Source organism: Melozone crissalis, unplaced genomic scaffold (genome assembly GCF_028551555.1).
Source record: "Melozone crissalis strain CALT ecotype California unplaced genomic scaffold, PUWL_Pcris_2 ptg000107l_1, whole genome shotgun sequence".
Lineage (NCBI taxonomy): Eukaryota > Metazoa > Chordata > Aves > Passeriformes > Passerellidae > Melozone > Melozone crissalis.
Genome location: NW_026535884.1, coordinates 1 through 13894, shown reverse-complemented (window position 1 = coordinate 13894; position 13894 = coordinate 1). Strand labels below are relative to the sequence as shown.

At 55.6% G+C, this 13894-nt stretch overlaps 1 protein-coding gene across 1 annotated transcript; it reads right to left on the bottom strand.

Annotated features, from left to right (window-relative positions):
* Positions 1 to 107: 107 nt before the first annotated feature.
* Positions 108 to 13510, bottom strand: RCC2 (regulator of chromosome condensation 2; the record flags this gene model as incomplete). Its single annotated transcript, XM_054292102.1, has 9 exons — positions 108 to 1113; positions 3783 to 3860; positions 4425 to 4452; positions 4849 to 4893; positions 4980 to 5085; positions 7022 to 7202; positions 9736 to 9902; positions 12025 to 12139; positions 13376 to 13510. Coding segments are annotated over 9 exons (960 nt in total), but the record flags the coding sequence as incomplete, so codon positions are not given.
* Positions 13511 to 13894: the final 384 nt, after the last annotated feature.

The window sequence follows — 13894 nt, the reverse complement described above, 5'->3', positions numbered from 1 at the left end:
ACCCCCCCACCCCACAGCTTTTGGGGCTCCAAGCAGGGTTTTGGTGATTTCCACCCTAAACACTGCTAAAAAAGTGGGATTTGGGATTTTCCCCCCAGCTGGGATCTCCCCTCTCCAAAGCCCCTGGAAAACGACCCCCGATCCCAAAAATTGACCAAACCCATTTTTTTTTACTGCAAACTCCCCGAGCGCCGCCCCGGGGGAGATGGGAAGGAGCAAAAATCCATGGAAAAATCCAGGAGAATCCCTAAAAACGGCCCGAAGGGAGCGGGAATGCGCGCGGGGCAGAGCCGGGCTCTGCTCCTGAAGGCACCTCGAGATTCCAGCACAGTGACCTGGCACGGAGGGAACTGGGAATGTGGGAATTCCGGCTGATCCCGGGCCAAACCATCCGCCAGAAGGAAAAAAACCCCCGAATTCCCGGAAAAAAATTCCTTTGGGACTCCCCTCGTGATCCCTGAGATGTCCCCGGGGTGGGCGAGGGTGGGGAGCCCGGGAATGCTGCTGGGATGGGATCCGGGATCCCTGCGGATGCTGGAGGGCTGGGAGGGGGGAAATCCCAAAAACTGTAGCACCCAGAGTAGGGAAAACCAGCAAAAAATGGGAATATTGGGGGGAAAAATGGGAATATTGGGGTGAAAAAAATGGGAATATAGGGGAAAAACCAGGTGTTGGCAGCTGCTCTTTAGGGATCCCAGATCCCTAAAGGGATCCCAAGCCGGGATCAGATCCCCAAAGTGATCCCGAGCCGGCAGCCCGCGGAGATTCGGGGCTGGAAAAACGGGAAACAGTAAAAAAAAGCTGCGGAAAAATACAAATAAAATAAAAAACAATTCAAGGCCAGACCTACAAAACCCGGGGTGGGACGTGCCGGGAGGCCCGGTGGGGAATTCCAAAAGCCGGGAATGGGGGTGGGAGCGACCCCGCCGAGGGCTGGGAGTGCGGGAGCGGGGAGGGAGCACGGCGGCCGGGATGGAGAAGCGGGATCGGGATCGGGATCGGGGCCCCTCAGAGGGTGCGGGGGTTGTACTCCGGGAGCTTCCGCAGCTTCTCCTGCTCCGCCTCCGACTCGTCCCGGGCGATCACCAGGGAGTGGGAATAGCCCATGGCCACCTGGAACGGGAATGGGAACAGGAATGGGAATAGCCCATGGCTACCTGGAATGGGAATGGGAATGGGTCAGCTGGGAATGGGAATAGCCCATGGCCACCTGGAACGGGAATGGAAATAGCCATGGCCACCTGGAATGGGAAAGGGAATGGGTCAGCTGGGAATGGAATAGCCCATGGCCACCTGGAACGGGAATGGGAACAGGAATGGGAATAGCCCATGGGCACCTGGAATGGGAATGGGAATAGCCCATGGCCACCTGGAATGGGAAAGGGAATGGGTCAGCTGGGAATGGGAATAGCCCATGGCCACCTGGAACAGGAATGGGAATAGCCCATGGCCACCTGGAATGGGAATGGATCAGCTGGGAATGGGAATAGCCCATGGCCACCACGAATGGGAATGGGAATAGCCCATGGCTGCCTGGAACGGGAATGGGAACAGGAATGGGAATAGCCCATGGGCACCTGGAATGGGAATGGGAATAGCCCATGGCCACCTGGAATGGGAAAGGGAATGGGTCAGCTGGGAATGGGAATAGCCCATGGCCACCAGGAATGGGAATGGGAATAGCCCATGGCTGCCTGGAATGAGAAAGGGAACAGGAATGGGAATGGGAACAGGAATGGGAGTGGGAATAGCTCATGGGCACCTGGAACAGGAATGGGAACAGGAATGGGAACAGTAATGGGAATAGCCCATGGCTGCCTGGAATGGGAATGGGTCAGTTGGGAATAGCCCACAGAGACCTGGAACAGCAATGGGTCAGGTGGGAGTGCGAACAGCTCATGGCCACCTGGAACGGGAATGGGTCAGCTGGAATACCCATGGAACCGGGAATGGGTCAGCTGGGAGTGGGAGTAGCCACAGAACTGGGAATGGGTCAGCTGGAATACCCATGGAACCGGGAATGGGTCAGCTGGAGTGGGAGCGCCCATGGAACTGGGAACTGAACTGGGAAGGGTCACCCGGGAGCGGACACTGCCCATGGAAAAGTGAAAGGGGAGCTGAGGGACCCAGAGCCTTCCCAGGATCCCGCCTGCCTGCTGGGATCCAGGCTGGGCTGGAGCATCCCAAGGGAGTTTTAGGGAAGGGCCCTGCACCCCCTGCAGGGCACCCATGGGTGTCACAGGCTGGGCACAGCCCCAGTGTCCCTGTTTATTTTAGGGATTGGATCCTGGTGTCATGAGTCGTGTATGGCCTCAGCCCTGGGTTTATTTAAAGGGGATTCACACACATCACCCGTGGGTGTCACGGCCTCAGTTTCCCTGTTTGTTTTATGGGAGGGCCCCCTGGATCTGATGAGCTGTGCACAGCCTCAGTTCATTCCCCGTTTATTTTAGGAACAGCTCCTGGTGCCCTCCCTGCATCACCCACAGGTGGGATGAGCTGTGCACGGCCTCACTGCCCTGTTTGCTTTAGGGGAGGGCCCCAGGGGTGTCACGAGCTGGGCACGGCCTCAGTTTCCCTGTTTATTTTAGGGAATAGCCCCGTGTGCCCTCTCCATGACCCCATGGAAGTGATGAGTTGAGTATGGCCCCAGTTTCCCTGCTTAATTTAGGGAATGGCCTCAGTTTCCCCATTTATTTTAGGGAATAGCCCCGTGTGCCCTCTCCACGACCCCATGGATGTGATGAGTTGAGTATGGCCCCAGTTTCCCTGCTTAATTTAGGGAATGGCCTCAGTTTCCCCATTTATTTTAGGGAATAGCCCCGTGTGCCCTCTCCACGACCCCATGGATGTGATGGGCACAGCCTCAGTTTCCCTGTTTAATTTAGGGAATGGCCTCCTGTTTAATTTAGGGAACGGCCTCAGTTTCTCTGTTTAATTTAGGGACCAGCCCTCCCATGCCCTCTCTCCATCACCCCATGGGTGTCATGAGCTGGGCATGGCCTCACCCCTGGGTTTATCCATGGGGAGGGTCCCCCCTGCCCTCCCTCCCTCACCCCAGGGGTGTGACGAGCTGTGTGGAGTCTCAGCCACCCCAAACTATTTTAGGGAATGGCTCCTTGTATCCTCTCTCCATCACCTCCATCTATTTATTTTGGGGGGATCCAGGTGCTCCCTCCCTCACCCCACAGGTGTGATGAGCTTGGCACAGTCTCAGCCACCCCAAATTATTTTAGGGAATGGCCCCTTGTATCCTCTCTCCATCACTCCACAGGTGCCATGAGCCTCCTTTATTTATTTTAGGGGGATTCAGGTGCTCCTCCCTCACCCCACAGGTGTGATGAGCTGTGCATGGCCTCAGTGTCCCTATTTATTCCATGGGATGGCCCCACATCCCTGAGAGGGCTTCCATTCCTGTTCATTTTAGGGAAGGGTCTCCCTGCATCACCCCACAGGTGGGATGGGCTGTGTAGGGTCTCAGTGTCCCTATTCATTTTAGGGGAATGGGTGGGATGAGCTTGGCACAGCCTCAGACACCCCAAATTATTTCAGGGGAATGCAGGTGCCCCTCTCCAGCACCCCATGGGTGTGAGGAGCTCGGCACGGCCTCAGCCACCCCAAATGAGTGTCCATATGTCCCCCCATCACCCCACAGGTGGGATGAGCTCACAACAGCCTCAGCCACCCCAAATGAGTCCCCGTATGTCCCTCCCATCACCCCACAGGTGGATGAGCCCCCCCTCCATGTATCCCCCACCCCAAGCCCTGTGGGGTGCCCTCACCTGCTCGGTGTAGATCCCGTCCAGGGTTTTCACCTCCTGCGCCGCCGTGGACGATTTGGGTTTGTGGTCCCCATATCCCTGTGGGAACATCCCATGGACAGGGAATGCTCAGTAAGGCCCCAGGGTTTGGGGATTTGGGGTGTCCCTTTGGGGGATTTGGGTTTGTGGTCCCCATATCCCTGTGGGAACATCCCATGGACAGGGAATGCTCAGTGGGGCTCTGGGGTTTGGGGGATTTGGGGTTTTGGGGTGTCCCTTTGGGGGGATTTGGGTTTGTCATCCCCATATCCCTGTGGGAACATGCCACGGACAGGAATGCTCAGTAAGGCCCCAGGGTTTGGGGGATTTGGGGTGTCCCTTTGGGGATTTGGGTTTGTGGTCCCCACATCCCTGTGGGAACATCCCATGGACAGGGAATGCTCAGTGGGGCCAGAGGGGCCGGGCCACATGGTTTGGGGGATTTGGGGCGTCATTTGGGGTGTCATTTTGGGGTTTTGGGGTGTCAGTACCAGCTCCCCAAGGGTGCACGAGGGCCCCCAGCTGATGGTGGGTTTGAGGTGTCAGTTTGGGGTTCCTTGGGGTATTAAGGGTGTCACTTTGGGGGATTTGGGATTTTACTTGGGGTTTTTGGGGTGTTGGTACCAGCTCCCCAAAGGTCGGTGAGGGCCCCAGCTGATGGTGGATTTGGGGTGTCAGTTTGGGGGATTTGGGGTGTTATTTGGGGTTTTATTTGGGTTTTTTTTTGGGGTATCATTGAGTTTCAGTTCCTGAAGGGGGCTGAGGGTCCCCAGCTGATAGTGGGTTTGGGGATGTCAGAGGTTGGGGGATTTGTGGTGTCAGTTGGGGAATTTGGGGTGTCATTTGGGGTTTTTGGGTTTTTTGGGGTGTCATTCAGTACCAGCTCCCCGAAGGCGGGCGAGGGCCCCCAGCTGACGGTGGGTTTGGCGTGTCAGTTTGGGGTGTTTGGGGTGTCACTTTGCGGGATTTGGGGTGTTATTTGGGGTTTATTTGGGTTTTTTTTTGGGGTGTCATTCATTACCAGCTCCCCGAAGGTGGCGAGGGCCCCCAGCTGATGGTGCTCTCGTCGGCCGCCACGATGACGGAGCTCTTCCTGCAAGGGAGGCGATCCCTGATCCCTGAGTGTCCCAGGGCCCAGATCCCGGGATCTGGGGTGGGAATTCCCGTATCCACACTCACCCGCAGGCCAGGCTGCGGATCTTCCACCCGCACAGGTCCTGCACGGCCTTGGGGTACATGGTGGACTCCCGGGAGGTGTTGGTGGCACCCCAGAAGAACAGCCCACCTGCAAGGGAGCCTGTCAGGGCACGGAGCCCGGAATTCCCAAATCCCGGGAATCCCAGCTGTCAGGGATCCCAGGAACCCCACCTGTCAGGGATCCCAGATCCCAGAATTCCCAAATCCCGGGAATCCCAGCTGTCAGGGATCCCAGGAACCCCACCTGTCAGGGCATGGAGCCCGGAATTCCCAAATCCTGGGAACCCCAACTGTCAGGGATCAAAGCAATCCCACGAGTCAGGGATCCCATATTCCAGAATTCCAAATCCCAGCAATCCCACCTGTCAGGGCACGGAGCCCGGAATTCCCGAATCCTGGGAATCCCAACTGTCAGGGATCCCAGCAATCCCATCTGTCAAGGCTCAGATCCCCCAGAATTCCCGAATCCCAGGAATCCCACATGTCAGGGATCTCTGGGATCCCACCTATCAGGCCATGGCTCCCTGGAGTTCCCAAATCCCTGGGAATCTCCCACATGTCAGTCCACCTTTCTCCCAGCATTCCCAAATCCTGGGATCCTGGCATTCCCACCTGTCTCGTTGCCGGCCCCCCTTCAGCACTCCCAAATCCCAAATTCACACCTGTTTCACTGACAGCCCCCCAGCATTCCCAGATCCCAAATTCCCATCTGTCCCACTGCCATTTCCCCCAGCATTCCCAAATCCCAGATTCTGTATTCCCATCCATCTTCTGCCATCACCCTCAGCATTCCCAAATCCTGTATCCCACCTGTCTTGCTGCCATCCCCCAGCATTCCCAAATCCCAAATCCTGTATCTCACCCATCTCACTGCCATCCCCCTCGGCATTCCCATATCCCAGATCCCATATCCCACTCATCTCGTTGCCATCCCCCGGCATTCCCAAATCCTGAATCTTGAATCCCCACCCATCTCACTGCCATCCCCCCAGAATTCCCAAATCCCGATCCTGTATCCTACCCGTCTCGCTGCCATCCCCCTGGCATTCCCAAATCCCAAATCCCGTATCCCACCTGTCTCACTGCCATCCCCCTGGCATTCCCAAATCCCAGATCCCCATCCATGTCACTGCCATCCCTCCGGCATTCCTGAATCCCAATCCCGTATCCCACCCATGTCACTGCCATCATCCCCCCAGCATTCCCAAATCCCAATCCTGTATCCTACCTGTCTCATTGCCATCCCCCTAGCATTCCCGAATCCCAAATCCCAGATCCCCACACATCTCACTGCCATCCCCTACAGCATTCCCATATCCTGTATCCCAAACCCCATCTTACCCATCTTACTACCATCCCCCCCCCAGCATTCCCAAATCCCAGATCCCCACCCATCTCACTGCCACTCCCCCGTCATTCCTGGCATTCCCAAATCCTGAATCCCACCCATCTTGCTGCCATCTCCCCTGCCATTCCTGAATCTCGAATTCCACCCGTCTCACTGCCATCCCCCCGGCATTCCCAAATCCCGAATCCCATATCCCAAATCCCACCCATCTCACTGCCATCCCCCCTGCATTCTCAAATCCCAAATTCCGTATCCACCCTTCTCGCTGCCATCCCCCTGGCATTCCCAAATCCTGTATCCCACCCATCTCGTTGCCATCCCCCCCAGCATTCCCAAATCCCAAATCCCATCCGTCTCGCTGCTACCTCCCCCAGCATTCCCAAATCCCAGATCCTGCATTCCCACCATTTTGCTGCCATCCCCCCCAGCATTCCTGAATCCTGATCCCGTATCTCACCAGTCTCACTGCCATCCTCCCAGCACTACCATATCCCAGATCCCATATTCCACTCATCTCGCTGCCATCCCCCTGGCATTCCCGAATCCCAAATCCTGTGTCCCACCCATCTTGCTGCCACCCCCCCCCCCCCCCCCAGCATCTCTGGCATTCCCAAATCCCCCCATCTCGCTGCCATCGCCTCCCGGCATTCCCAAATCCCAGATCCCGAGTTCGCACCGGTCTCGCTGACGGCGAAGGAGCAGGTGTATCCCGCGTAGATCTGGGCGGCGCCGCGCCCCGGGAAGTCGAAGAGCTTCACCAGCCTGGGAACCATCTCGTCCTTCTGCTCCGCGTGGCCCAGGCGCCCGTAGCCACCAAAGCCCCAGGAGAACACGCGCTTCTGGGAGTCCAGCACCAGCTGGGACACAGGGAAAACAGGGAAAATAGCCTCAGATCCCAAATCCCAGATCCCAAAGCCCCAGGAGAACACGCGCTTCTGGGAGTCCAGCACCAGCTGGGACACAGGGAAAACAGCCTAAAATCCCAAATCCCAGATACCAAAGCCCCAGGAGAACACGCGCTTCTGGGAATCCAGCACCAGCTGGGAAACAGGGAAAACAGGGAAAACAGCCTCAGATCCCAAATCCCAGATCCCAAAGCCCCAGGAGAACACGCGCTTCTGGGAGTCCAGCACCAGCTGGGACACAGGGAAAACAGGGAAAACAGCCTCAGATCCCAAATCCCAAACCCCAAATCCCAGGAGAACACGCGCTTCTGGGAGTCCAGCACCAGCTGGGACACAGGGAAAACAGGGAAAACAGCCTCAGATCCCAAATCCCAGATCCCAAAGCCCCAGGAGAACACGCGCTTCTGGGAGTCCAGCACCAGCTGGGACACAGGGAAAACAGCCTCAGAGATCCCAAATCCCAGATCCCAAAAGAACACGCATTTCTGGGAATCCAGCACCAGCTGGGACACAGGGAAAACAGCCTCAGAGATCCCAAATCCCAAATTCCAAATCCCAAATCCCAGGGGAACACGTGCTTCTGGGAGTCCAGCACAGCTGGGAAACAGGGAAAACAGCCTCAGATCCCAAATCCCAAACCCCAAAGCCCCAGGAGAACACGCGCTTCTGGGAATCCAGCACCAGCTGGGACACAGGGAAAACAGGGAAAACAGCCTCAGAGATCCCAAATCCCAGATCCCAAAGCCCCAGGAGAACACGCATTTCTGGGAATCCAGCACCAGCTGGGACACAGGGAAAACAGCCTCAGAGATCCCAAATCCCAAATTCCAAATCCCAAATCCCAGGGGAACACGTGCTTCTGGGAGTCCAGCACCAGCTGGGATGGGACAGGGAAAACAGCCTCAGATCCAAATCCCAGACACCAAATCCCAATCCCCAGATCCCAAAAGCCCCAGGAGAACACGCCGCTTCTGGGAATCCAGCACCAGCTGGGAAACAGGGAAAACAGCCTCAAATTCCAAATCCCAGATCCCAGATCCTAAATCCCAGGAGAACACACGCTTCTGGGAATCCAGCACCAGCTGGGAAACAGGGAAAACAGCCTCAGATCCCAAATCCCAAACCCCAAATCCCAGGAGAACACGCGCTTCTGGGAATCCGGCACTGGCTGGGATGGAGGGAGGGAGCAGGGGTTCAGAGATACCAAATCCCAGGAAAATACATTCCTGGGAATGCAGCCCCAGCTGGGAATGGGGGGGCAGGGGCTGAGAGCTGCCCTCTCCCATTTCTGTCCATTCTCCCTCTCCCATTCCCATTCCTGCACCCATTCCCACAATCCTGATCCCATACTCCTGTACTGTGTGGTTGGCCCGGCAGGCATGTCCCTGACCCATTCCCGTTATCCCAATCCCATTATCCCAATCCCACATTCCTGTACTGTGTGCTGGCCCCAAAGGCCACGTCCCTGACCCATTCCCATATTCCCAATTCATTATCCCATTCCCACCTTCCCATACTGAGTGGCTGGCCAGCAGGCTATGTCCCTGACCCATTCCCATTATCCTGATCCCATTATCCATTCCCCTATTCCCGTACCCTGTGGTTGGTCCCACATGCCTGACCCATTCCCACATTCCCATTATCCCAATCCCATATTCCCTATTCCCACACTGTATGGTTGGCCCCACAGGCCACGTCCCTGACCCATCCCCCTATTCCAAATCCCATTATCCCACATTCCCACATTCCCATACCATGTGGTTGGCCCCACAGGCACGTCCCTGACCCATTCCCGTTATCCCGATCCCATTATCCCAATCCCACATTCCCATACCGTGTGGTTGGCCCTGCAGGCCATGTCCCTGATCCAATCCCATATTCCCAACCCCATTATCCCAATCCCATATTCCCACATTCCCGTACCATGTGGTTGGCCCCACAGGCCACGTCCCTGACCCATTCCGTTATCCCAATCCCATATTCCCGATCCCACGTTCCCGTACCGTGTGGTTGGCCCCGCAGGCCACGCCCCTGACCCATTCCCGTTATCCCAATCCCATATTCCCGATCCCACGTTCCCGTACCGTGTGGTTGGCCCCGCAGGCCACGCCCCTGACCCATTCCCGTTATCCCAATCCATATTCCCGATCCCACGTTCCCGTACCGTGTGGTTGGCCCCGCAGGCCACGCCCCTGACCCATTCCCGTTATCCCAATCCCATATTCCCGATCCCACGTTCCCGTACCGTGTGGTTGGCCCCGCAGGCCACGCCCCTGACCATTCCCGTTATCCCAATCCCATATTCCCGATCCCACGTTCCCGTACCGTGTGGTTGGCCCCGCAGGCCACGCCCCTGACCCATTCCCGTTATCCCAATCCCATATTCCCGATCCCACGTTCCCGTACCGTGTGGTTGGCCCCGCAGGCCACGCCCCTGACCCATTCCCGTTATCCCAATCCATATTCCCGATCCCACGTTCCGTACCGTGTGGTTGGCCCCGCAGGCCACGTCCCTGACCACGACGTTGGGCACGGGCAGCACCTGCCCGTCCTTGGTGCGCTCCACGAAGAGCGCCACGCGCCGCGGCAGCAGCTCGCAGTCGTACTCGATGCGCTGCGCCCGCGCGATGAACTTCCCGTCGGAATTGTGCCCTGCAACGGGAACGGGGCACAGCCGGCCTGAGCGTCCTGTGGGGTCATCCAAACCACCCCGACCCCATGGAGTCATCCCAAACTGCCCTGACCCCACAGGGTCATCCCGAACCGCTCCAATCCCATGGGGTGATCCCTAAGTGCCCCAATCCTGTGGGGGGTCATCCTGAACCACCCTGATCCCATGGGATCATCCCAAAACTGCCCCGATTCCATGGGATCATCCCGAACTACCCAGACCCAATAGAGTGATCCTGAACTGCCCCAATCCCATGGGATCATCCTGAACCACCCCAATCCTGTGGGGTCATCCTGAACCCCCGACCCCACAGAGTGATCCTGAACTGCCCCAATCCCATAGGGTCATCCCAAACTGCCCCAATCTCATGGGATCATCCCGAACCACCCCAATCCCATGGGGTCATCCTGAACAGCCCCATCTCTCAGGGTCATCCCAAACTGCCCCGATCCTGTGGGGTCATCCAGAACTGACCCCACCCTGCGGGGTCATCCTGAACCACCCTGATCCCATGGGGTCATCCCGAACCTCCCCGATCCTGCAGGGTCATCCTGAAACTGCCCCGATTCCATGGGATCATCCTGAACCACCCACACCCCACAGGGTCATCCCAAACTACCCCATCCTGCAGGATCATCCTGAACCACCCCGATCCCATGGGGTGAACCCGAACCGCCCCGATCCCACAGAGTCATCCCAAACCACCCCATCCTGCGGGGCGATCCCGAACTGCCCTGATCCTGCAGGATCATCCTAAAACTGCCCCAATTCCATGGGATCATCCCGAACCACCCAGACCCCATAGGGTGACCTTGAACTGCCCCAATCCCATGGGGTCATAGTGAACTGCCCCAATCTCATGGGATCATCCCAAACTGCCCCAATCCAGTGGGGTGATCCTGAACAGCTCCATCCCTTGGGGTCATCCCAAACTGCCCCCATCCCACAGGATCATCCTGAACTGCCCCCATCCCACAGGGTCATCCCAAACCACCTCATCTCATGGGATCATCTGGAACCGCCCCAATCCCATGGGATGATCCTGAACCGCCCTGACCCCATGGGATGATCCTGAACCACCCCGATCCCATGGGATCGTGCCAAACTGCCCCCACTCCACAGGATGATCCCAAACCAGCCCTAATCCCACAGGATGATCCCAAACCAGCCCCAATCTCACTGGATGATCCCATGGGATGATCTCAAATTCCACTGGATGATCCCATGGGATAAGCCCAAATCCCATACCCAGCTGGCCATACTCCGGACACGCAAAGGAATACAGGTTCCCGTGGGGTGATCCCATGTGGTGATCCCATTCTCATGGGATGATCCCAAATCCCGTTCCCATGGGATGATCCCAAATCCCATTCCCATGGGGTGATCCCAAATCCCATTCCCATGGGGATAATCCCAAACCCCATAGCCAGCTGGCCATACTCAGGACACTCATAGGAATACAGGTTCCCACGGGATGATCCCAAATCCCATTCCCATGGGATGATCCCAAATCCCATTCCCACTGGGTGATCCATGGTGTGACCCCATAGATCCCAAATCCCGTACCCAGCTGGCCGTACTCGAGGCACCCAAAGGAATACAGGATCCCATGGGATGATCCCAAATCCCATTGCCATGGGATGATCCCAAATCCCATTCCCATGGAATGATCCCAAATCCCATACCCAGCTGGCCGTACTCGGGGCACCCGAAGGAATACAGGTTCCCATAGGGTGATCCCATTCCCATGGGGTGATCCCAAATCCCATTGCCATGGGATGATCCCAAATCCCATTCCCACTGGGTGATTCCATGGTGTGATCCCATGGATCCCAAATCCCATACCCAGCTGGCCGTACTTGAGGCACCCAAAGGAATACAGGATCCCATGGGATGATCCCATTCCCATGGATTGATCCCAAATCCCGTACCCAGCTGGCCGTACTCGAGGCACCCAAAGGAATACAGGATCCCATGGGATGATCCCATTCCCATGGATTGATCCCAAATCCCGTACCCAGCTGGCCGTACTCGAGGCACCCAAAGGAATACAGGTTCCCATGGGATGATCCCATTCCCATGGATTGATCCCAAATCCCGTACCCAGCTGGCCGTACTCGGGGCACCCGAAGGAATACAGGTTCCCCTTGCAGTCCATGACCATGCTGAACTCGGCCCCGCAGCCCAGCTTGGAGATCGGCTGCCCATTGTACAGGATCTGGAAAAAACGGGAACGGGGTCAGGAAATCTGGGAAAATGGGAAAGGGGGATCAGAAAAACCGGGAAAATGGGAAAGGGCATCAGAAAAACTGGGAAAATGGGATCAGAAATGTGGGAGAAGAACAAAAATGGGGATCAGAAACACAGGAAAAGCTGGAAAATGGGATCAGAAAAACCTGGAAAAGGGGGAAAAAGGGGAAAATGGGGATCAGAAACACAGGAAAAGTTGGAAAAATGGGATCAGAAAAACTTGGAAAAAGGGAAAATGGGGATCAGAAACACAGGAACAGCTGAAAAAATGGATCAGAAAAACAGAGGAAAAAGAGGAAAATGGGGATCAGAAACACAAGAAAAGCCAGAAAAATGGGATCAGAAAAACCTGGAAAAGGGGGAAACAGGGATCAGAAACACAGCAAAAGCTGGAAAATGGGATCAGAAAAACCTGGAAAATGGGGATCAGAAAAACAGGAAAACCTGGAAAAATGGGATCAGAAAAACCTGGGAAAAGGGGAAAATGGGGATCAGAAAAACAGGAAAAGCTGGAAAATGGCATCAGAAAAACCTGGGAAAATGGGAAAAGAGGGATCAGAAATTTGGGAAAATCCAGAAAAATGAGATCAGAAAAACCTGGGAAAATGGGGATGAGAAATTTGGGAAAATCCAGAAAAATGAGATCAGACAAACTGAGAAAAATCGGTATCAGAAATGTGGGAAAAGCTGGAAAAATGTGATCAGAAAGGCCAGGAAAAAAGGGTAAAATGGGGAATTTCCATGGGAAACCCCTGATTGGCAGGGAAAATGGGATCAAGGACATGGGAAGAGCAGATAGAAAGGGATCAGAAAAACATGGGAAAAGCAGGAAAAACAGGATTGAAGAAATGTGGGAAAAGAGGGGAATTTCCACAGGAAATCCTTGATCTGCACAAAAAGCAGGAAAAACGGGATCAGAAAACACAGGAAAAAGGATAAAAGGGAAAATTTCCATGGGAAATCCCTGACCTGCGGAAAAAGCTGGAAAAACAGGACCAAAAAATTTGGGAAATGGGAAAACCAAAGGAACTTCGATCAGAAAATCCCTAAAATCCTCAAAAATTCCATTTCCAAATCCCACCACATCTGGAAACGGCTCCCGGCTGGGAGGGAATTGTGCACCCTGGGGGGTTTTTAGGGAATTTGTCACCAGAAGCCCCAAAATCCCTGGAATTTCCCCCAAATTGGGGTTTGGGGTCGGTACCTGGGTGGGGCTGGGCACGGCGTCCGTCTGGTTCCCCAGCCCCAGCTGGCCCAGCTTGTTCTCCCCGAAGGCGAACACGGAGCCGCTCTCTGCGGGGAAAACGGGAATTTTGGGGGAAAAACCGGGATTTTGGGACTGTTCTCCCAGAATTTAGGGGTAAAAGGGGCAGATTTGGGGGAATAAGGGGTGGGTTTTGAAGGAGAAGGGGTGGATTTGGGGGCAAAAGGGACAGATTTTGGGGCAGTTTTCCCAGAATTTGGGACAAAAGGGGCAGATTTAAGGGCAGTTTTCCTGGATTTTGGGAAAAAGGGGTGGATTTGGACTAAAGGGGTAGATGTGGGATAAAAAAGGCGGATTTTGGGGGTGAAAGGGGTGGATTTGGGGCAGTTTTCCCTGGATTTTGGAGGTGAAAGAGGTGGATTTGGGGGGAAAAAGAGATGATTTTGGGGCAGTTTTCCCAGAATTCAGGGGCAAAAGGGGCAGATTTAGGGGCAGTTTTCCTGGGTTTTTGGGGAAAAA